We start from the raw sequence: 24,573 nt of genomic DNA, 5'->3' as shown, positions 1-24,573 counted from the left end.
ATTGCACCCTTCTAGTGCACCCACATCCTCCCACATCTTAGTGTCATCAGCAAACTTGAACAGGGTGCTTTCTACCCCGTCATCCAAGTCACTGATGAAGATGTTGAACAGTGCGGGCCCGAGGACCGAGCCCTGCGGAACCCCACTGCCCACGTCCTTCCAGGTCGAGAAGAACCCATCCACTACCACCCTCTGGGTGCGGCCCTCCAACCAGTTGGCGACCCATTTGACCGTGTGGGCATCGACACCACAGTCTCCCAGCTTTTTGATGAGGACAGGGTGAGAGACAGTGTCGAAAGCCTTCCGGAAGTCCAGAAAGACTACATCCACAGCAACCCCTGCGTCTAATGATTTGGTGACCTGATCGTAAAAGGCCACCAGGTTGGTCTGACAAGACCTGCCACTGACGAACCCATGTTGGTTGCCCCTGAGCATGCATTCCCCCGCAAGGCCCTCCTGGATGTGTGCCAGGATAATTTTTTCAAAGAGCTTACCCGGGATTGAGGTAAGACTAACTGGCCTGTAATTTCCCGGGTCCTCTTTTTTTCCCTTTTTGAAGATAGGGACCACATTGGCCCTCTTCCAGTCCTCCGGCACCTCGCCAGAGCACCACGAGTGCTCATAGAGCCGCGCCAGGGGTCCCGCAATGACCTCGGCCAGTTCCTGTAGAACCCTAGGGTGAAGATCGTCCGGACCAGCGGACTTGAACACGTCCAGCCTCTCCAGAAGTACCCTAACTAACTCCTCGCTAACCCCTGGCCCAGGCGTGTCTCTCTCGGGGCCCGAGGGGGGCCCAGCAAGGAGGTGGCTGAACTGGTCCCTACTTAGGAAGACAGAGGCAAAGAAATCGTTAAATATGTTAGCTTTGTCATCTGGCGTGATGACTAAGTTGCCCATCGTGTCCTGCAGGGGCCCCACATTACCCGGGACCCTCTTTTTACCCCCTATGTATTTGAAGAAGGACTTCTTATTGTCCTTAATCCGGGAAGCTAGTCCTATCTCCAACTCTGCCTTGGCCCTCCTGACTGCCCCCCTACATCCTCGGGCGACTGTAACATAGTCCTTCTTGGTGATGACCCCATCTCTCCATTGGGTATATGCCTCCCTTTTAGCAAGGAGGCATTCCCGGATGCTCTTAGTGAGCCATGGGGGTTTATGTGCCCTCCTGCTCCCTTTGACCCTTGTTGGGATTACCTCCCTTTGGGCATGGAGGATCGTCTCCTTAAGGAGCAACCACTCACCTTCGACATCTTTCTTCTATAGTGCTAACCAACGTAGGACTGCCGAGCCTATAAGGGTGCTGCAGGTTTTTCCTCCCAAGGTGGAGAACCTTGCATTTTTCGGTGTTAAACACCATCAGGTTCTCGTCTGCTCATTTGCTGAGCTTGTCCAGGTCAGCCTGGATCACCCGCCTGTCCTCTGGCGTGGATGCTTTGCCCCAAAGTTTGGTGTCATCGGCGAACTTGGCCAGTCCACTCCTGACTCCAATGTCCACATCGTTAATGAAGATGTTGAACAGGATGGGTCCCAGGACAGAGCCTTGAGGGACCCCACTGGTCACAGGGCACCACAATGAGTGACTGCCATCAATCACAACCCTCTGGGTCCGACCACGGAGCCAATTTCCCAGCCAGCGGATCGTGGTGGAGCCAAGGCCACAACTGGCCAGTTTGGCCAAGAGGTGATCTTGGGATACCAGATCAAAAGCTTTTTTGAAGTCAAGATATATGACATCAACCTCTTCTCCCTTGTCCAGGTGATAGGTCACCTGGTCATAGAAGGAAATGAGATTGGTCAAACAAGACCTACCCACAACAAACCCGTGCTGGCTATCCCTTAGGATGTTAGCCTGGGCCAGTCCCTCAAGGATGGCCTCCTTAATAAACTTTTCTAGGATCTTCCCCAGGATAGAAGTCAGGCTAATGGGCCTGTAGTTAGCCAGATCCACTCTCCTCCCTTTTTTGAAGATCGGCACCACATTGGCCTTCTTCCAGTCTTCGGGCACTACACCAGAGCGCCAGGAGTTTTCAAAGATCTGTGCCAGGGGCTGGGCTATGACGCTTGCCAGCTCCTTGAGTGCCCTGGGGTGCAGATTGTCAGGGCCAGCTGACTTGAAGGTATCCAGCTTTTCAAGGTGTTCCTTCACGAGGTCAGCATTTATGGAGGGTAGGGGATCCCCCTCACCCAGATTTGCCTGTCCCATAGCAGGCATGGGCATCCCATGTGACTGATGAAAGACTGATGCAAAGTACCTATTTAATAGGTTGGCGTTTTCACCTGGGCGTCAGTTGTCAGTTGCCCCATCTGGTTTAGCAGGGGTCCAACATTGCCCTTGCTTTTCCTCCGGCTCCCCACATATCTGAAAAAGGACTGGCCTGGAAACAGCAAGCTTTCATTGGCCTCCCCAGGTATCCGCATCGTGATGACCTCTAGTGACATGAACACATTTCATGCTTTCCACAGGGCCCCTACTTCATTCAGAACCCAGGATGGATGGTGATCATGGGATGGGTAAGCTACTTGATCCTACTTATTCACCTCTTGGCCCCAAGCACTAGTCATTTTACATCATCCAGACCCGAATGCTGACTACAGAGCTATTCATTCCCCAATAGGGTTTTCTAGGCTACTTTCATCATGATATCACAAATGTATCTTTCCAGCACTTCTGTAAAGTTGGGAAGAATTATTGTCCTCCCTTTTACGCGTAAGAAATCAAGAACAAAATTATCAGAGGTCACCACTAATCCTAGGTGCCCCATTTTGGGATAGCTGAGCCTGCTTTTATTTTTTTCAGAATACTGAGTCTTTGTATAGTACTTTGTGTGTTCAGACCTACAATCAACCTTTGTGTCAACTGTGACCGATTAGCACTTCAGCAAATCAGGCTGGTGGTGCTACGTATTGGGCACCCAGAAAATGAGGAACACACAGCAATTTCTTATGAAAACTTTGGTACATGTGACTTGACCAGCATTACATAGGAACTCTGCAGCAGAGGCAGGGATAGAGTCCAAGTTCCTCAGGACAGCTTCAACTTCCTTAATCATTAGATTTTCATTCCCTGCAGTCTCCTTTCCTATTCATTATGCCCTTCCTCCTTCTGCAACTATTGCAGCCGGCATCCTGCAGATAGCAGCCTCATTTACTGCCCTATCCAGCTTGATCCCTAGCGCTCAAAACCATCTTTAGTGCACCAGGAAGGCTTTTAAAGCGTCAGGGAAGCCTGCGTGTTCAAACAGTAATGCAAGAAAGGGCAAATGTCATTACATGTGCAAGCAACCCTTCTGTGCTGAAGGAGGCAGGGGTACTATGGGGAAAACAGTCTGTGATCATGTGCATTAAAAAAATATATTGTAATACAGAGGTACAAAGAAGCCAGTTTAAAGTTGCACAGACCTCTTTTTCTAACAATTTTAGTATTCTTTTAATGTCATTTTTGGGTTGTAACTTCCTGGATGTATTTTGACTTAAAATCCTTCACCCTTCTCTGCCTCTGCTCCAGTCTGAATTCTCTTTCTTCAACGTGGTTGACCAACACCGCACATAGCATTTCAGATAAGGTCTCATCCGTGCCTTGCACCATGACATTGATATCTAGCAACCTAGAACTGGAAGAGGGCTGCTGGCCCACCAACCATCTTTTAATTCAAAGACCATTAGGAAACTCCTCTCAGTCTTCTTTTCTCTAAGTTAAATGTAATCCCAGTTTCTCCCATCTTTCCTTGCAATGCATGTTCTCTACCCTTCTGATTATTTTTGTTCCTCTTTGCTGGACTCTTGCCAGTTTTTCCACATCTTTCCATAACGTCAGGCTTCAATACTGTTGAACAGAGTGGACAAATCACTCCCCTTGATTGCAGGTGACTTTCTTCATATAGAACCATACTCTAGTAGCCTTCTTTCTGCAGCAATATGCCACTGTTGATTGGTAATCTGCAGGGATCCTGGTTTTCTCTGATAAAATAAACTCCCCACTTTTTAACACCCCCCCCCCAAATCCACACTTTTTAACCCCAACTTTTTAACCCACTAATGTGTGTGTTTGTATAGAGTGGTGTCTCATTTTAATCATGGAAAATATGGATTTGGGGGTTACTTTTTTATATCTGAAAATTGGGGATTTTTTTTTCTATGAGAGAAAACCAGGATCCTTGGTAATCAGCTTGCAGTCCATTATATCCCCCAAGTATTTTTCTACACTGCTGAAGCCTAGCCAGCAATTACAAGAGAATCGGCACACACATCCTGCAGCCACAGAAAGGTAGAGAGTCACTTGGTGGCTATCCTGTACACAGCATGCCGTCACTGATAGGAGCTATGAGGACCTGGATGGCCATCACTTGCCCATACCAGTGCTGGAACACAATCAATGCAGGGCGACTCTTTGGTGGATTTAACAGCCAAGTTGTAACCAGTGTCTCCTGAACATGTGCAAACAGATTTTTAGAGGCCGGTGATCTTTAATTGATTTAATAACAATTTAATAATTTAATAACAGTAGTGAAAAGTGCATTCCTAGCTCAAATGTGATGCTCTAACAGTTCAAGCAAATGTTGCATGGAGTATTATAATCAAAAGTAACGACTCTCAACCCGGGTGCTGTGGCACCCTGGAGTGCCTTGAGATTCTTTCGAGGGTGCCGTGGGGTGCCACACAATGTTAGCACTGTTGGGTGTGCAAGCATGTTTCACAAGATAAAGCCAGAGACACCAAATAGGAAGCCACAATGTTAAAGATATTCTGGCTTGGTGAGGGCATGATGTGGTTTTTTGCAGAAGAAAAAAATTGCTCTATTATCTTTCTGCAGACAAAAACTGACTGAAAAATAAGCTGCCATTTCCCAAGGGGTGCCTCAAGTCTGTTGAGAGGTAGCTGAAGTCTAAAAAGGTTGAGAACCAGTGATCTAAAGCAAAATAAATCCTGCCCACTGCGCCCTTTCCCTTCCAGGTCAAGTAAAATCCCTTGACCTATTGAAATGCACACACTACTATAATCCATAGCACAGATTTGTTTTTAACTCTCCTAGTAAATATAAACAGGTGCAATTTTTTATTATTTTGAATTAGGAGGGAGTCATTGAAGTAGTTTCCAAGGGATTGCAGAGCTGCAGGGTGGGGACCACTGGCCCTGAGGTTGCTGGTGTGAATTTAGCTAAGTCTGAGGGTTTGCTTTGTTGTCAGGTGGACAGATATTTCCTACCTAAACTATTTTTCATGGAAAACTTGGGGACCGGGGGATGGAAGGGAGGGGGTGAAGGGATAGGGTTGGGCCCAAGAGTTTTCTTTCTGTGGAAAATGTTGATTTTGGTACACCCAGTATATCTCTAGGGGCTTTTATTTATCCAGAGATGTACAAGAGAGGCCAAAGCAAGTTCTTCCACTGTACAGTGGTTTATTGGAATATTATCCATCAGGCAATATTAATGACAGCAGCTATGTACAGCAGAGACTACACCACTATACACACTACAGGATGGTGTCGCAGGGTCCTCAAAATCCACCCTCAGGGTTTGGGGCAATTCCAGGCTCTGCTTTTGTGTGGGGGCGTTTTATATAGTTCAGGTTCAAATTTCTGTTTTCCCACCCAGTTGTCTGAGATGAGGATCTCTTGGCTAATTCAGCAGGGAGCAGGGAAACTGAGGCATAGCCTGTGATTATTGTTCTTTCCCAGGGTTGCTATATTAGCACTGGGTGTGATCATTGGCCTATGCATCTCAGCTCTCTTCAAACTAGCCGCATCTACACATGCACATTGACTGTGCAGTATCTGAAACTACTGCGTAGTACAGGCATATGTCTACATGTGCACACCCGTACTACGCAGTAAATACAGTGACTTATGCTGACTTGAGCATAAATTTGATACCTGTATCATGCAGGTATCAAATTTATGCCCAATTGTTACTGCACAGTAATGCATGTATAGATGCCTTACTGTGCAGTAACACTGCATGTGTGGACTGACTTGGGACAAATGTTAGTCCCAAGTCAGTCCACACACAGCGTTAATACACCTTAATGCCTGTATGTATAGATGCTGGCTTATTTCTGCTTACTAATCAGTAACTTACTGCGCAGTAAATTTAAGGTGGTGTAAATGGACATGTGGACACGCACACTGTGTCTCTCAATCCTTTTCTCTTGCATGCTAATCATTGTGATTCAGAATGAACTGCTTTTGGGATTACAGTGCTTGGGAGGAGGAATATAGTGGCACACGCAGCACAGCAAAAAGAGGTGCGAGGTACTCAAAACTCCCCAGCAATTTTCTCCAGGAAAAGCCATCCCAAGAAAATCTGGCTCTGTTTCCACAGCCCCTTTGGGGAGGGGTAACTTGCTTGTGACAGGAGATGACCATGGTGCAGGGCTTCCAGACACACTAGGTCTCCTATGAGGCAGCTGCCTTCCTTCCCAAAAGGGACCACCATGGTACATCATGGAAGGCGCGGTCTGACCAAGCAGTCCAGCCTATAGAGGAGATTTGCAGGACGAGGCATTTAAACTGTAAAGAGGAGATGGTCCAGCATTTATTTATTTATTTTCGGGTCAATTAAAACATTTCCATGGAAAAATAAGACAACTTTTTTATTTTTAATGGTTTTGGTTTAAAAAAAAAAATCCATTGGGGAGAAGAGCTGGTTTCTTCATTAGCTGTAGTCTTGCCTAAGGAAAACAGTCCAGTTTGCTATCCTGAGTTAGACAAACTTGATCCTTGGCCTAGTTTATGTCATCCTGGAGGTGTTGCCTGTAATGCAGCCAGGCGAAACTGGTGTAATCAATCTCTAAATTCTGTTTTCTTCATGAAAACAAACATTTAAATGCTGTTAGTTTTCACTCATTTTTTCGCTACAAAAAAATAAGAGCTTGCCATTTTCCGAGGGGTGCCTTGAATTGAAAAAGGCTGAGAATCACTCATTTAAAACATGAAATACAAAATATATTCTCCTCCTGCATCTGAAGCCAGATGTGGGGAGCAGGGCATCACATTGCATAGCCCTTTCCTCCCCAGCTAACCCTTGGCTTTCCTCTCTCCTAGTTCTGGCCAGAAACCTCGTGCCGTGTACAAGCCCCCAGCTGGAGGTGACAGAAGCTTTGAGGCCCAGTGCAGCATCCCCAGGAAGACCCAAAGGCAAAGGCTCACGGGCCCCGCGCAGGGCAGGACAGCAGCACGGCAGCCCAGCAGAGAAGCAGCCAGCGGAGCCACCCACTCAAACTGCTGTGGGCGATACTGGGAAGCCTGAAGCCCAGGCCCGGCCATTCAAGTGTGCCGAATGCACCAAGACCTTCTGCCGCAGCTCAGACCTCGTGCGTCACCGGCGGATCCACCGCGGAGACCGGCCGCACCACTGCGCTGAATGCGGGAAGAGCTTTGTGCGCAACTCCCACCTGCTCATCCACCAGGTCATCCACCGCGGCGAGCGCCCTTTCCTCTGCGGCCAGTGCGGCAAGAGCTTCAGCCAGAGCTCCACCCTCACCCGCCACCAGCGCATACACACGGGTGAGAAGCCCCACCGCTGCCACCAGTGCGGCAAGAGCTTTGGCCGCAACTCCAACCTGACGCGGCACCAGCGCCTGCATGCTGCCGAGCGGGTCTACCGCTGCGCTGGCTGCGGCGAGGCTTTCCGCAGTCGTGGCCTCCTTATCTCCCACCAGCGCCGCAGCAAGAAGGAGCGGCCCGAGGCCTGCCGCAAGCGCACGGCCCCAGCCTAGCCCACGGTGGGGTCTGTTCCAGCATTCCCAAGGCTCCCAGTTTAGGGGTGTCCCCAGCTCTGGGTTCAAGCAGTGATGTTGGAGGGGCAAAGGTGATGGGAGGGTGGTATGGTTGTCCTGGGGTGCGGGACTGTCAGACTGTACTGTGCCTGCCTGCCCTTCCCAGCAGCCTCGATCCATCCATCCACCCACCTGCCCCCCCCAGCACCCTCCCTACAGATTGCTGACACCAAGGCTCCTTCCTGGGAGTGGGGGCCATCTCTTTCCCCTCTTGCGGGCGCTTTGTTTTTTGCCCTGCCCCTGGGAGCCTTTTGGCCCAAGGGTGAGTGGGCCAGAGTGCTGCCAGCTCCTGCAACAAGGGTTGCACGTACTCTGCCACCCCTGCTACATCCACCACGGTCTACCCGCTCCTCTATGTAGACGAATCAAGACTATTAGCCACGTTGGATCAGACTTCAGCCCAGCGCGCTGGACCATCCTGCCAGGTGCCTGGTGGGAGTGCTAGCAGTTCTCCAGGATGGGGGGATTTTTTAAAGACTTGCTTTTATTATACCGACTACAATGGCTGTGCATGTCGGGGTGATGGGGTGAGCTGACTGTGGGTGGGGGGGGCAACTTAATTTATTGTTGCTCTTATTTATATTACTACAGTGCCTGACAGGCCCTAGTGGGAAATGTGGCCACGTTGTTGCAGGCACTCAGCGGGCCAGGACTGGGGGCCTCATCATGCTGGCTGCCGCAGCAGAGAGACACAGGGGCAGAAGGTCCCTGCCCTAGGGAATTTGGCACTCTGGGGCTGCCCAGAGGAGAGATGGCCCAGCTGGAGTCTGACAGCAGGTCGGTGGGAGCGTCGGGAATATGACCCAGGGCTCCTGCATGCCCACCCAGTGCCTGCCCCACCCAGTGTCTTGCCCTACACATTGGGCGATGTTTAGGTGGAAGTACATGGGGGAACAGCTGGTGGGATTGGGCAGGGCCCTTGCTCTGGGCTGGGCATGAGAGAGATGATGTGAATGTGTTGGAGAAATAAATGCCGTAAGTGGGAAGACCCCCCTCCTTGCAACACCAGCTGTCCGGTGTCTCCATCACTTGCCCATACCAGTGCTGAATAACGGGAGGGGCCAGCAGATAACTGCAAGAGCTTTGACACATGCACATGCCCTCCTGCAGCCATGGGAGATCCAGGTGAGTACAAGCCACACCAGGGAGTGGGGGAAAGGGGGTTCTCCCAGATTTGGATAGAGTCACAGTCTCAGTCTGCAGGGTGTCAGGCTTAGAGGTGCCACATCTTTCTAGCCCAGCCTGTCCCCCTGTACTAAACATGAAGGTAACTTCCTGAGGTCGTGTGCGTGTGTGTGTGTGTGGGGGGGGTGGGGGTCAGGGACAAGCATAATTCTTGGCTGTTTTACAAATGGGGCGAGTGAGTTGTGGACAGGGGAGGGGACCCCTTCACAGTCACACCACAGATCCCAGTCATCCTCCCCCCCAGTACCCCATGTTTTAGCCTGATGAATCCCCCTGCCCATTTCAAGCTGAGAACAGAACTGAAGCATCCTGGCGCGCCCAGTCCATTGCTCTAGCCACTAGGCCCCAAGACCTACGATGCAAATGCACCCTTCCTGACACCCCGCTTCCCTTCTCTATGTCACGAGATTCCTCTTCTCTCCCCAGCTCACAGATAGAACCCAGGGCCAGATCCAGATGCCCAGGCATGTGCGGTTTGCACTAATGTGTTGCACGTTACACTGTGAACTGTGCTGCTAATTAGCAGCACTGGGGCAAAATTGCTGCTGGGATTTCCTGATAACAAGAAAAACTCTGAAAAAAGAAGAGGCACAAAACATGTAAAAGTGCTGCCTGCCCAGACAAATGCGGAGATGGGGGAGCAGGCAGCCCATGGCTCTGTGGCTGGCTAGGGCGCAGGGTGCCTCGAGATCAGGGCTCCATGTGCCTCAGATGCATGCAGAGACAGAGGTGCCTGCTCTCTTGTCTCAAGGCACGCTGGACCCCAGCCAGCCCCTGCTGCAGCATGTGGAGCAGCAGGACAATGTGTCCTGCTGCAAACCACACAAACAGGGGCGTGCACAAAGTAGCGGCACAGATTTGTGCCGCCTACTATTTGTGCTGCTGCAAACACACACTCCTGCTCATATGGATGCGGATCAGGAGTCCTGACTCCCTTAACCAAGGAAAGGAGCCTGTCAGATGAGAACTGGGCCGCATGCACGCAAGGACATTGGCATACCCAGCCAACACCTAGAAACATAGTTCAAAGACTGCATTTGAGATCCCACTGAAGACACTTGGGGGGCTTTACAATTGCCTCTTGGTGAAATTCTGACTTGAGTTTTTTGTTGCTGTCGTTGCTGTTCTGTTTGGTTTTCCCCTCTAAAAATGGTAGGAAATTTCATACCAACCCAACCAGCTGCTTAAACTGCATTAAATCGTGAAGCCAAAAACACAAGGAATGCCATAACTAAGGTTAAAGGGCAACCTTAACACTTGCCATATAGGGAAAGAACATCAGTTATTAATATTATAATTACTACCAGTATACGATTAATGGCTAGGGCAGATTAAGAAGGAAAAAAAGCAGTTCCCATTTCAGTGAAAAACATCAGTGTTTTTATCTCAAGTGTCTGAGATGGGCCCTTTTAAAAATTTCTCCTAATTTGTTTCTGATTTCATTCATTAGAATCAAAACCATCCTTGAAATGCATTCTAAGACATGGTGGAATAAAATGAGCCTTTTTTTTCCCCTTCAAAAGTTAACTTAATGAACACTGAAAGGCACAACGTTTTTCCCCAAAGAAGAAAAAAAATTAAATTGTGTCAGCAATTTTTCACCTATGCTCATACATGCATGCACACACCTGTGCGCACACTGCGTACACAGTTTGCAAAACCAAAAGCCACTTTTCCTTCTAATAGAAAAGTTTTCCACTTGAAACATTTCGGCCATTGCTCTCCTTACTAATTGTGGCTAGTCCTGTGGGATGAGACCTCTTATCGGTAGGCACTGCACAGTTAGAGTAGTAATAGGCCTTCCCCCAAAGACCCTTCACCCTGGAAACACCCTCTGGCAGGGTGGGAGGTGGGCTAGAGTAGGCAGCCTTGCACCTGCTTTGCTCTAACTAGCAGGAAAGATGCAGCACCCCAGGCTTGAGCAAGAAATGAAGGGAGCCTCAGAGGCCAAGACCAACGAGAACCATTGTAAGCCCTTGTCCAGCCTGCTGCCTGACCCATGCCGGGGGCGCTCTACAAGGGATCCCTGAATCCGGCTCAGCACCACCCAGATGTGCAGAGGTGAGGCTCGTGGAAGGAGATGCCCCACTGCCGTTAGCAGATGCCAGGTGCTAGAGTAAGCTACCCCACTTTCTGGGGGTGCTCCACTTCCTTGGGACAACACAGCAGCCTCGGTCCTCATCGTGTGACTGCCCTTGCTTTGCTTTCCAACCCACGGGCCTCATTCGGCTTTTCCCTGGGCTTGTGCAGAGAAAGGCTATGTGGCTGCCTAGCAGAGTTCAGAGCTGACCTCACGAGGGCACTGAAGGCATTTCCACAAATGCCCCTACTCCTGATGACATGCACATAGGGGCCTGAGAACACGACGGCCACTCTCGAGGCCTCGGTCTCTGGTGTCCTTGCAAGGGGTCGCTGGGGGCACCATGTAGCTCTCGTCTGAACGACCCCGGCCAAGCAAAGACTGCGGTGGGGGGCACACAGGCTGGCCAGGAGCAAACACTGGCTGCAAATTAGCAGGAAATTTCTCACCACGGCAGCCAGGAGAGCCTCCCAGCAGGACCCTTGAGGGCACTGAAGCCCAACTGCTGCGACACAGAGAGCGGTCAGACTATGAACAGGATTGTATATAATTGTAACCTGGCTACACCCAAGGGTGTGCCCTATTCTCAACTGAATGGGATGAGTAGGCAGGAAGGGGTGCTGTGGAAGGGATGCCAGAATTTCAGGCAGATCCTCCTTTCCTCTATAAACTTAACCCAAGCCCAAAGTTCTTAACTATATACAATTCATTAAGTTATAATATACATAAACATAAAACTAAATATCGCGCGTGTGTGTGTGTGTATATATTTACACAGAGAACACTAACCTAAATCACAATACCACCTTTCAAGTACACAATATAAGGCACAAACACGAACAATCTTAATAACACCTATTCCTTAATATAGTGCCTGACCCATGGCAAAAGATAGTCCTCCTTCCAATGACTCACGGTCCCTCAGGGCAGGGCGCAGCTTTGATGCATAAAGCGGCTCGTTTCTCTGGAGGCCACAAAAATCACAGACACACACTCATTAGATGGCACAAAAGGTGTATTTGCAAATAGGGTCAGAGCAGAGTCAAAAACTCAGATTATTCTGAACCCACCAAGGAATTTTGCAGGCTGTATTTATCTTTTTCCTCCTGGGCACGTGTGCAGAAACAGGAACTCTTACAGCTCATTTCCGTTTCATACAAGCATACATGTGGTTACATCACTACATACAGTGCATGTATAGTATAATTAACTACTTAAGTATGCAGGGCGGAGAGGTAAATATGTATCAGCTAATTAAGCATGCTCAGAGACTACTATAGGTCACTAAGAGTTCAAACCCCCCCCCCCTTTCAAGGACACAGTCAGTTGAATTCCAGCTTCTGTAATCTGTATGAGAAAGGCTAGGGAGAAGCTGGGGGAGAGTCTGTGATTTAGTATAAGAAAAGCTGTGGCAAGGCTGGGAAAGGAAAAAAGTCCTTGGCAGTGTTTCTTTCTTATCGGGTGCAAGATGCAAGCTGTGCATTTCTAACAATACTCCATTTCTAACAATATTCCATTTCTAACAGCTTGATGGGGTCTCCTCTGCTGCAGCACCTCTCCAGGCCTCTCCTGCACTGCTGGGCTCCTCCCCACCCTGTGCCCCGCTCTGGGCACCGAGGGCTCAGCTTCTCTCAGCTGCTGCACCACCGCTGCTGGCTCCTGGGTGGTGGGCCTCATGCTGCAGCACTACCATTTCCCCTGCCCTGGCTCGGCACCGAGGGCTCTCTTAGCACAGGCCGGGCCCTTCAGGCTCCGGCCAGCCGTCCTCATGCCAGGTGGCTAACCCAAGCAGCCTCCGCGGCTCCCTGGCTCCCAAGGCTCGGGCCCGTGTGCCGCCCTGTGCACCGTGGGACCTGGCTGCTTGCTGGGAGATGGGGCCTGAGCTGCCTCGCTGCAGCCCCCGAGGCCCTGCCGGGGTTGTAGGCTCAAGCCGCTGCTTGCGGCTCCCACAGCCTGGGCTCCGTGCACTGAACCGTGCACCGCGATGGGTCTGAGCAGTCTCACACTGCTCCCAGGGCTGGGTCTGGGCGCCATCAACAGCCCGAGCGGTCTCGCACCGCTCCTAAGGCTGCTCCTCCAGGGGCGGCTTCAGGAGCCTTGGGCCCATCGCATGCTGGGGGAGAGCTCCCCAGCTTTCCTCAGCTCTGCTCTTCTTGAGTCCCTCAGGGCATCTGCCCTGTGCCGCTCCTTTTATACGCTCCAGGCCCCGCCCCTCAAGTCTGCCAGCCCTGACAGTGTTGCAGTCTCCAATCAGGTCAGGGACAGGGAGAGCTTTTCTCCCCCGCCCTCTGGAAAGGGGCGTGACTTGATTTCTCCTGCTGCCTCCTGATTGGTGGATAGGCTCCACCAATCAAAACAGCAGGATCTCAAGCCTGGGGCTCAACCCAAGCTCTGAAAGGTGAGCCTGCTACACTATCAAGAGTCATAGACCAGTCGTTTTGCTAATGGCTTTGTACAGGGGAGTCTCACTTCAGGCAGGGGCTGGACTAGACATGACCTCACAAGCGTTACAGATGGTCCAGAGAAGTGCAGCAAGGATGCTGAGGGAGGGGCTTCCATCTGAGGGGAGACTACATAGGCTAGGCCTACTCGGTTTAGAAAAGAGAGGCTCGAGGGGAGACATGATCAGGGGTTGCAAAATACTAAATAGTGAGGACCTGTCATGGCCGGCAGGTCTTGTCTCACCAACCTCATCTCCTTTTACGATCAGGTAACTCGCCACCTGGATAAGGGTGAGGAGGTTGACATTGTATATACCTTGACTTCCAAAAGGCCTTTGATTTGGTATCCCACACTGTTCTCATGAGCAAATTGGAGGACTGTGGGCTCAACCCTGAGACAGTCAGGTGGGTAGGGAGCTGGTTGCGGGGCAGGACCCCGAGAGTGCTGCTGAACAGATCTACGTGGTCTTGGCAAGAGGTGGGCAGTGGTGTCCTGCAGGGCTCCGTGCTTGGTCCAGTGCTTTTCAGTTTGGATGTGGGAGTGAAGAGCTCGCTGGCCAAGTTCACAGATGACACCGAGCTATGGGGAAGCATGGTCATGCTTGTAGAGACAGGTGGTGCAATCATCCACCCTGGTAATCTTCAAGGGGAGACTGGACGGTCACCTTGCTGGGGTCACTTGGCTCCCAGTTGTCTTTCCTGCCTGGTGCAAGGGGCTGGACCCGATGATCTGCCAAGGTCCCCTCCAGCCCAACAAATCTATGAATCTATAAGAGAAAGTGAACAGGAATGTATTATTGACTCTCTCTCCCAATGCGAGATCAAGAGGTCACAAAATGAGGCTAGTGGGTAGTAAGTTTAAAACTAATGCAAGAAAGTTCTTTTTCACCCAGCGTGTCATTAAGGCCTGGGATTTTTGCCCTCAGATATGGTGTACGTTGGGGGTTGGGCTAGATTAAAAAGGGATGGGATATATTCTTGGAGGAAAAGGTTATCAGTAGCTATTGAGCATGGGAGTGAAGGGCACGGCCTGAAATCAGAACTTCCCAGACCTGAAATGAGGGATGCTGCAAGTGAGAGGAAGAGCGGAGAAAACCCTGGTCAGCCCCTGTTCGCTCTCCCTTCCGGTATCCGCTCTCTGCCACTGCGTGACGCAGAGGGGTTTTTGTGTTATGAATGTTTCCAAGTCTAGGTCCGAATTTGCACACATCTCACTTGCCCTTGGCTTTAGGGCTCTTGGGTTTCTTAGGCAGCAGGATGGCCTGGATATTCGGCAGCACCTTGCTCAGAGCAGTGGTGACTCTCACCAGTAGCTTGTTTAGCTCCTCTTCAGAAGGAGGTGGGGGGGAATGATGTGAGTTTTCCTGTTATCCCAGCCAGTTCCAGGATTTCATCCATCAGGTAGTCTATCGGGGCAGCCAAAAAGACTGCTGTCCGAGCTCCCACTTGCTCAGCGTAATTGCCCTTGCGAAGCAGACAGTGTGTGTGGCCTACAGGGCCCAGGAAAACCTAGACTTAGCCTTAGCCCGGACCTTGCCTCTCCGCATGCCACGGCCAGACGTGATTTTGTTCTTAAGGCCTACTGGCTCTCTGCAGAAAGAAAAGGAGACTGGGCAATATGGCCCCAGGGCCTGACCCAGTCAATGGCAGTTCTTATATTTTTAGATGTTCTTCCAGCTGGACCTTTCTATGCTTCTACCAGTAGGGCCCGAAGGGTCCTCAGGAGAGCACATTCAGTTCAAACCTGGGGTGGCTAGCCAGTGCTAAAATCCATCCCACCCATCCATCCATGCTTATGGCTATTTGTTAGCCCTGCTGGTTTGATACGATGGGCCTGTACTGGCACAGGTGGGTGGTCACTCCCACATTTTGCAAGCTCAGCGCATGGCTTTAGTGCCTACCTGTGGAGTTTTTTTAGTCAGCGAGTAATTAAGGTGCTGAGAGCTGAGTAATTAAGGTGCAGAAAGCTATGCTGGGAATTGCTGGAGCTGTCACAGTCCCAGGGAGGGCCAAAGTTGTTTTTTATGAGGAAATGAACCCCCAGCTACAGCAGTGTGGGAGATATACTGGCATGAAAGGGGGGTTGACTAGGAAAAGGGGGATCAGCTTTACTGGCCAAAGCACTGGGGAGGAGGAAGGGGGCAATATAAACCTGCAGCTGCAGGGGAAGAGCCTGCCGCTTCAGCGTCCAGCAAAGCGGGTTGTGACCTGTGGGACCCCAGTTCGTCTTTAAGGCAGCGAGTCTCAACCGGGGCTCCACAAAATGCCGCAGGGTGCCACGCAGTATTAGGCATGCAAGCTTGCACTTGCTTCAGAAGATGAATGCAGAACTCAGATAGAAATCCAGAGTGTTAAAAACTGTTTTGACCGGCTGGGGTCTCTCTTGATGCTTGCACCAGGAAAACTGCACCAGTATTTTTCCCTAGTCAAAAAGATTAATCGGAAGGAATTGTTGGTATTTTCTGAGGGGTGCCTGGAGCCCAACAAGGGGGGCCCCAAGTCTTAGCTTGCCCAATCCTTCTGTAAATCTGGCGACATTGCCCACTTCCACCACATCTGGTGGCAACGAGCCCCACATTTTAACGCCACCCTGGAAGAGAAAGAATTTCCCGCGTGTTCGTTTTAAACGTATCACCTGTTGGTTGCATGGTGCGACCACTTGTTCTTGTATTGCGAGAGACCGCGAATAATAAATCCCTATTGACTTTCTCTTCGCCATTTAATATTTTGCAAACCCGTCTCATGCCCCCCACACCAGGCATCTCTTTTCTCAGTGCTAGCCTCTGTGGTTCCTCCTCATAGGGAAGCCTAGGTATGACCATAACCGGATCCAGCTGGAGAAGGGAAGGCAAGGTCTAGCAGTCACAACCTGCTGGAAGACCATTTTAGACGGGACATAAGGAAAATCTTCTTTACTGTCCGCGTCTCTAGAGTCTGGAATAGACTCCCCCAGAAGCGGTGCAAGCGCCTGTTAGAAATGGAGTATTGTTAGAAATGCACAGCTTGCATCTTGCACCTGATAAGAAAGAAACACTGCCAAGGACTTTTTTCCTTGGCCAGGCTTCCCACAGCTCTTCTTATACTAAATCACAGACTCTCCCCCAGCTTCTCCCTACCCTTTCTCATGCAGATTACAGAAGCTGGAATTCAACTGACTGTGTTAGAAAGGGGGGGGGGTTTAAACTCTTGGTGACCTATAATAGTCTCTGAGCATGCTCAGTTAGCTGATGCATATTTACCTCTCTGCCCTGCATACTTAAGTAGTTAATTATAATGTACATGCGATGGATGTAGTGATGTAACCACATGTATGCTTGTATGAAACGGAAATGAGCTGTAAGAGTTCCTGTTTCTGCACACGTGCCCAGGAGGAAAAAGATAAATACAGTCTGCAAAAATTCCTTGGTGGATTCGGAGTAATCTGAGTTTTTGACTCTGCTCTGACCCTATTTGCAAATACACCTTTTGTGCTGCTAAATGACTGCGTGTCTGAGATTCTTTGCGAACCTCCAAGAAACAAACCGCAATCTTTTGCAACACGCCTACTCTGGATACCTTTAAGAAACATTTGGATGCTTCTCTCGCTGGGGTGATCTGACCCCAGCTGAGTTCCTGCCCCTTGGGGCAGGGGCCCAGACCCGATGATCTCGAGAGGTCCCTTCCAGCCCTGGTGTCTATGAAATCTAGGAAGGCTTGGTAGCAACGTCGAGGGCCTGCTTGCGGCCTCTCTCCTATAAAATACTGCAGCGTTGCAACCTCCAAATGAACGGCAGAATGCCTCAAAACCCTCTCTTGTCCCTGCTCGCATTACTATTTGTTCCCAAGTAATCTGTAATATGTTGCTAGCAGCCCCCAGTACTATAGGGGCTTATTGTTTCCGTGGCAGGCCTGGCTGGGATATCCCCGGACGCATTAAAAGCCCCGTGGCACCCCAATAACAGGGCTAACCATTGCTTCACGGGACTCAAGCCCACAGGGCCCTATATCTCAAAAAGGCCTGTGCCACACAGCAGAGGCCTGCAAGGAAAAGTGCCCAGACAAGGCTCTTTGGGTAGATGTGGTATCTTTTATTAGGCCAACTGAATAGTTGGAAAAAAACTCTTGTTTGCAAACTCTGGGGCACAAACTCCCTTCTTCAGGCCTATCGAGTCATATAGAGGGCCTGACATGGTCCCCCCCTTGCAGCCTCCAGCATTTCGGGTCTGATTCCTTGGTCCCAGAGCTCTGCACACAGGGGCGGTGGTGAAACCCAGGCAGAGGGGCAGCCTGGGGGCTCCGCACCCCCGTGCTAGTTGAACCCAGCCAGGATTTAGGGCAGCAGCAAGGACCTGGGGGCCCCGCAGACCCCAGTGCTGGAGAAACCCGGCCAGAGGGGCCGGATGTAGGGCAGTGGCGATGCAGCTTGCCAGGCTGGACTTTGTGTGCCCCGCTCCTGTCTTGCAGGGGCAAAACCGCCCCTTGCAGCAGCCCGGGCGGCGTCGGGGTCAAGGTCAAGGCGGGCAGGGCGGGACGCCCCCGGCCCCGCTGAGCGCGGAGCGGACACCCGGGCAGGCGGCGCCTGCGAGGGGAAGGGGAAGGGAAGGGGAAGGAAGGGGTGGGGGCTGAGCCGGTGGCCTGAGCCGGGGGCGGAGCGTGCCCGCCCGGCACACGCATGCACACACGCACCGCGCGGCCTCCCAGCTTTGTCCCCGGATTTTAACCCCTGCCGCGCTGCGGCGGGCCAAGGGGGAGGGAGGGGGCGCTCGCGGCGGGGGTGGGGCCGCGGGGGCGATGGAGGAGGTGAGTGCGGCGGGCGCGGGCGCGGGGCCCGGCCGGGGGCGCGGGCGGGACAAAGGGCCCGAGCGCGGGCGGGGGCCGCCGGGGGGGGCTTATCCCCCGTGCACGTGTGTGCGCGCGTGTAATTTGCCCCGGTTGTGTGTGCGCGAACGTGAGAGATTTACCCCTGTTGTGTACATGCATGTGTGTGCGTGCGCGCACACGTGTTTGGAGTGTGTGTGTGTGTGTGAGACTTACCCCGGTTGTGTACATGCACGCGCACATGCGTGTGGAGTGCGTGTGTGAGATGTACCCCCGTTGTGTATATACGTGTGTGTGCACACGTGTCTGGAGTGTGTGTGTGAGATTTACCCTAGCTGTGTGTGCGTGTGAAATTGACTTCAGGTGTGTACTTCTGTGTCGCTGTGCATGTGTTTGGAGAGTGTGGGTAACATTTCCCCCCCAGGTGCATGCATGTAGGTGTGCGGATGAGTGTGTGTGTAAGTTACCCTGGTTGTGTATATGTGTGTGTATGCACATGCGTTTGGAGTCTGTATGAAATTTACCCCGGTTGCGTGTGAGTGTGAAATATACTTCCAACCTGTGTATCTGTGTTGTGCACATGTGTTTGGAGAGTGTGTGGAACATTTCCCCGAGGTACATGCATGGATGTGTGTGTGTGAAATTTACCCCAGGTTGTGTATACGTGTGTGTGAAATTTGCTTCAGATGTGTGTGTCTCTGCTGTTGTGCACACATGCTTGAAGAAAGAGAGAGTATGTTAAATTTACCTTGGTTGTGTTATAAGTGTGTGTGTGCACATGTGTTTGGAGTGTGTATGACATTTACCCTGGGTGTGGATGTGTGTTGGTGAAATTTGCTTCGGCTATGTGTGTGTCTGTGTTATGCACATGTGCTTGGAGAGAGAGTGTCTGCGTGCAATTTACCCCAGTTGTGTATATGTGTGTGTACACGTTTGGAGTGCGTGTGTGAAATTTCCCCTCTTGTATATGTGTGCACGTCAAATTTACTTCAGGTGTGTGTGCCTGTGTTGTTGTGCACATGTGTTTGGAGAGTGTGTGTGTGTTGGGGGGGTTACCCTTAGGTAACTTGTGTGTAGGTGTGCAGAAGAGAGGAGTGAGGGTGTCTGGTGCACACGTTTGGAATGTGTGTGCACGTGAAATTTACCCTGATATGTGTTTGGGAGGGATTACCTTTGGGTACCTTGTGTGTGTGTGTGTGTGTGTGTGTGTGTGTGTGTGTGTCAGAAGGAAGTGGATGTGCACATGTATTTGGAGTGTGCATGTGTGAATTTTACCCTCGATAGGTATGTGTGTCTGGTATTTTTTTTTTGGTGGTGGTGGTAGTGGGGAGTTACCCTTAGATAACTTGTGTGTGTGTGTGTGTGTGTGTGTGTGTGGACTTGGGGTGCAATTTATCCAGAACCAGTTTGTGTGCTTGTGTACAAGTGTGTATGGAGGAAGGATGTTGGTGTGATTGCCCTAACAGAGTGTGTGTTTGCATGTGTGTATACAGCTTACCTGAGTGTGGAAAGTGTGTGTGCGTGTGTGTGTGGGCTTGGGGTGAAATTTATCTAGGACCCATGTGTGCATTTTGTGTACAAGTGTGCATGCTCCTCTGTTGGAGGAAGGGCCTGTATGTTGGTGTGACTGTTTGCCTTATCCGCCTGTGTGTGTAACGTGTGTGTGTGTGTGTACGTGTGCTGAACCCAGGCTCTGTGGCCCCGCTCCTCCCGCAGCAGGGGGACAGTCTCCTTCCCCTCTCAGTGGGGCAGGAGTCCAGGTCCCCAGTCAGTGCCTCCACGTGATGCTCGTCTTCCTCCTTCCCCTGCCCCCAGGTTGAGCCCGCGACCTACCCGGACTTTCTGGTGGACAATGAGAGCAATGGCCCCTTCCCACTGGTGGACCCCAGTGCTGAGAGGTAACGGGGTAGGGTCCGCGTGATTGTGGGCGTCAGGGGCTGTCTGCCCCAAGGCTTGCGCAGCTCTGGGCCTGAAGGGACCAGGCCGGTGCTGCTGAGCCAGGTGCAGGGCTCTTTGGCGGGGAGCTCCTCCAGCCTGGGGCAGGCAGCAGGCTGGACTGGATGTCACCCTGGACCTGGTAGTCCATGTTGCACTTAGAAACCTAATTTCTAAACCTAGCGCTTTAAGAATCGACACAACGCTCGGTTGATGAATAGCAGAAAGGCTTGCTTTAAAACTACCAACAAACTATAAAACGAAACAACAGAAAACCGCAGGTGCTTCCTCAGTCTGATGAAGGGTATTTACACCCGAAAGCTTGCAAAGGGGAATGTTTCCAACTCTTTGACTTGGTCTGATAAAAGATATCAGATTTACTCAGGAAAAAACAAAAAAGCCTTTTCCTTACTGTTCAATAAACGAACTCTTATTAGTCCTTGCATTATCTTAGTTGCAAGAGATTTTTACCTAAGCAGGCAGGAAGCAATTCTTGTACAGCTTCACAGTGTGGGTCCTTTACTTGTGGGCTGGATGCAGGGTGGTTTTTTTTTTTTTTTTGCAAAACTATTCATTTCTCTATATATAAATAAGTAGAGAATAAATATATATAAACTTTACCTCCAGCACTCTGCCAAACAGGCTCTGTGGTTCACCTGGCAGATCAAAGCACACTTTGACAGTTAAACAATAAAAAACCCGTTACACAGTTTGCGCTGCGTATCCGTGCACCCAGCTCCATACCCGTACCCACACCCACTGCCCTCCTCAGAGGGCCTGCCCCTGGGAAAGCCTATTCCAGACCCCTCTCTGCCAGACGAGGCCTGCCATTTCTTTCCCCTCATCCTCTTCTCCCTTCGTGTAGTACCAGCACATTTCACTTAGTCCCATTTTAGGTTCAGGGTAGCTTTTTGATCTTCCCTGGACTGCACACCTTGCTGGCAGGTCTGTCTTGCTTTTTGTGCTGTTTTAATTGTATAGCTTCAAAGTGTTCCTTCTGGAGAGTCGGTTAATCAAAGTCCGAACAAAGCAGGCAAGGGCAGAATTAACATATTACACATCTTACACGTGTAAGCTTACACATCTGTAATATTACACATATTATGCAAACATCTTGTTTGTGTGGTGTTTGCAAGCATTTGATCCTTTTGGGATCAACTGGGATTGGGTATTGATTGGATGGGGTCCTTTGAGGAAGATGACCCCAGGAGTCTGTCTGTTTTGACAATGGAGCTGCCTCAAATGGCTTATGGAGATCTTTGACAGACATCGAATGCCTGTTTTGAGACAGGTTCTTTGGGTAAATCTGATCTCTTTTATTAGACCAACTCACATAGTTGGAACAATTCTTCTGTGCAAACTTGAAAAGACAGTCAAACAGACAAACACACTACCAGCTTGCCAGCCATTAGATGTAAGAGAGAGTGGAGCTTGCAAAGAAGATTTTTTCCAACTACTTGAGCTGGTCTAATACAAGAGATCAGATGCACCCAAAAAACCTTGTCTGCCTATGTCCTTAGACCAACACGGCTACAACCTACACCCCTGTTTTGAGAGATATCTTGATTAAGGGAAGATGTTACACATTTCTGGGATGCCTTTTATTAGACCAAAGCAGGTCTGTTAAAATGTAAATGGATCAGAGGCTGTTGGATACATTAGATGTGATTTCAGGAAGATACACTGGTTTAGCATAATAAACATTTAGAGATTAACGGCCTGTTTTGAGAGAGATGCCTTAATGAATGCAAATGTGAGGCAGTGTGGATCAGACAATAGGTGTGAAGTAGGTTAGATGCAATCACAGAGTCCAATTTAGCATAATAAGCATTGAGACATTTGTAAAACTTTAGACTGGTATTGGATGTTGGCTTTGGGAAATAGGTCTTAATCAGTGGGGAAATGTGTTAACCAGGATATATTTACAGTCATGTTTTCAGTGCACCTTGGCTTTTCTCTTCACATACTTATTTGAAGTGGATATTTTAATTCTTCTGTTTCCTTTAATGACACTTACAGTTTCATAGCTTGTAGGGTCGGAAGGGACCTGAGCAGATCATCAAGTCCGACCCCCTGCCATGGCAGGAAAGAGTAGTGAGGTCAAACGACCCCAGCAAGGTGTTCATCCAGCCTCCTTTTAAACACCCCCAGGGCAGGAGCCTGCACCACTTCTCTTGGAAGTTGGTTCCAGAAACTAGCCGCCCTGACCGTGAAGTCGCGCCTCCTGATAGCTAGCCTGAATCTCCCCTCTGCCAGCTTGTGGCCGTTATTCCTGGTCACTCCTGGTAGCGCTCGGGGGAACAGGGTCTTTGCCCATCATTATAATTAACACGTTTATTTGTTTTTGGCTCAGGTATGGTGGAAGGTTGAGGACTGTTATCATCTTATGGCACGGGTCTGGTATTTGGTACCGTAAGCTCTACTCTCTCTTGCACCTAATGGGTTGCAAGCCATCAGTGGAGTTTGATTTTCTTTGTGGCAGACTTGTTACCACAACCCAATCTTGCCCCAGCCACTATCTTGCATTTTGGTGCAAGAGGCACTGTTGTTTTGTATTTTATGTACAAGCTTTTACAGCAATCAGTCTTGGCCTCTTACTCCCAGAGTTTCTTGCCCCCGTGACTGAAGCTGTTGGGCCTGGCCACTGGCAAGACAGTAGGCTGGGTAGTACCCGATGCCAACGATGTCCATCATCCCATCACTTTGACTGTAGCCGGGGAAAGGAAAGTGCTAAAGACTTCCACCAAAATTAAAGAAAAAGGAACACCAGGTTATTTATTACAAAAGAGTTGATTTAAGGAGAGCTGTTGATGTATTGTCAGGACCTAATTGCTTGTCTTAGCAATGGCATGAGTCTGTTTGCTTCCCTGTTTGGCCTTTCCAGCTTTCGATCTGCATACCCACAGATCCTAGTCCTGCAGCTGGTTTCTGTGTGGTTCCCATGCATTCCCTGCTGCAGGCTTTCCAAGACCCGCTCCCTGTGACAGGGCCTGCAAGTCCCAAACTGTTTTGGGAATGGATTTAGTTAGGTGTTTCCTATACTGCCCTTCCCAATAATGGCAAGAGAGCAAAATGACTTATAAGACAAGCATATGGGAGAACAAAGCAGGAGAAACAGAGTAACTTTAGAAAAGCCAACAGCATGTTAGAATAACCTGTACAGCAAAAGCACCCTTAACAGTATCCCAGCTTCACCTGGCCTGCTCCAGTAGGAAGGTGTGACCTGCCTTGCCCCAGAGTCTGGCCAGGCCTTGTGTGCGCACACTGTGGGCTGCCAGAAGTTGTTTGGTCTTGGGATTTATGGCTGTTATAACTTGGGGTGATGCTTCTAAATCCATATGTACCCCCCACTCACTGTTTTTTGGGGGCAAAATTGCCCTGGGATCTAGCAAAGCCTGCTCACCAGCACCATTGGGCAGATGCAGCTCTCTGTGGCTGATAGGGTTGTAGACCATATCTGTAAGAGGTTGCCTGCCCCTGGGTCGGACTGTGGGCTGGATGCTAGCCAGGCTAAAGCCTGTCTGTGGGCTGCAAACCCGACCCCACTGCGGCGCTTCCCACGACAGGGTCTGCCTGGATGGCTCTCTAGATGGCCTGGTCTAGTGGGCAGAGCCCTGGGCCAGGAAGCAGGACTTAAGCGTTTTCTGCCCAGGTCTGGAACAAAGCTACTCAGGACCCTCCGTTTCTCCCTGCTTCTTGCCCAGCTTGACATCAGGCCCTTCTCTGAGACATCAGGACCCTGGATGCTACCATCCCACAGATCATTGCAGAAAGGGTCAAGGCACACAGTGGTTTCACACCGTGCTTTGGGACTTTTGCATTTCTCAAGGAAACAGGGTCATGGGGTGGGTGGGTGGGGAGGTAAATGATAGCCTGGCCCTCTGAGAGCCTGTTGGGAATGCTAGGCTGCCAGCTAGTGCCTCTACTAAGGGGGGATCATGGGTCTAAGCAGGGAATGACTGGCTGTCCTGCGGAGAAGGATCTGGGGTTGCAGTAGACCAGTGGCGCTAAACCTTTTTAGATTTGAGGCACCCCTCAGAAAATGGCAGCTCTTCGTTTTCACTCTTTTTTTGACTACAGATAAATAGTAGTACTGTTTTCCTGTTGGAAAGAACTCAGGAAGACCACAACTATGGATTCCTATTTGAAATCTTTGGGTTCTTCTTGTGAAACATGTTTGCAGACTTAACGGTGCTGACCTTGTGTCATGGCACCCTGGTTGAGAATCACTAGAGTTAGACCATAAGCTGAATATGAGCCAACAGTGTGCTTTTGTTGCAAAAAACTGGAAAAAAAAAAAAAGCCATCAGCGTTCTGGGCTGTATTAACAGGAGTGTTGCTTGCAGACCCAGGGAAGTGGTTG

General features: G+C 50.3%; 1 protein-coding gene and 1 pseudogene across 5 annotated transcripts in view; one reads left to right on the top strand and one right to left on the bottom strand.

Moving 5' to 3' along the window:
* LOC149861905 (uncharacterized) overlaps positions 1-11,820 on the top strand; it is a 37,079-nt gene extending 25,259 nt beyond the window's left edge. For 3 of the 5 annotated variants that reach the window (XM_090054676.1, XM_090054673.1, XM_090054675.1), the window contains exon 4: positions 7,039-11,815. In XM_090054676.1, coding sequence (XP_089910802.1) covers positions 7,039-7,712 — 674 coding nt within the window. In that variant the 3' untranslated portion in view covers positions 7,713-11,815. Of the gene's footprint in view, positions 1-7,038 lie in introns of all 5 variants that reach the window. The other 2 variants (XR_016443223.1, XM_090054677.1) reach the window with 2 other exon arrangements.
* A 2,237-nt stretch (positions 11,821-14,057) lies between these two features.
* LOC149861904 (histone H2A.J-like) lies at positions 14,058-15,031 on the bottom strand (annotated as a pseudogene).
* Between the last annotated feature and the right edge of the window lie 9,542 nt (positions 15,032-24,573).

This window comes from Crocodylus siamensis, chromosome 6 (assembly GCF_052110815.1).
Source record: "Crocodylus siamensis isolate JL-2025a chromosome 6, ASM5211081v1, whole genome shotgun sequence".
In the NCBI taxonomy this organism is placed as follows: Eukaryota; Metazoa; Chordata; order Crocodylia; family Crocodylidae; genus Crocodylus; species Crocodylus siamensis.
Note: the sequence above shows the minus strand (reverse complement) of the source record. Positions and strands in the feature narration are given on the sequence as shown.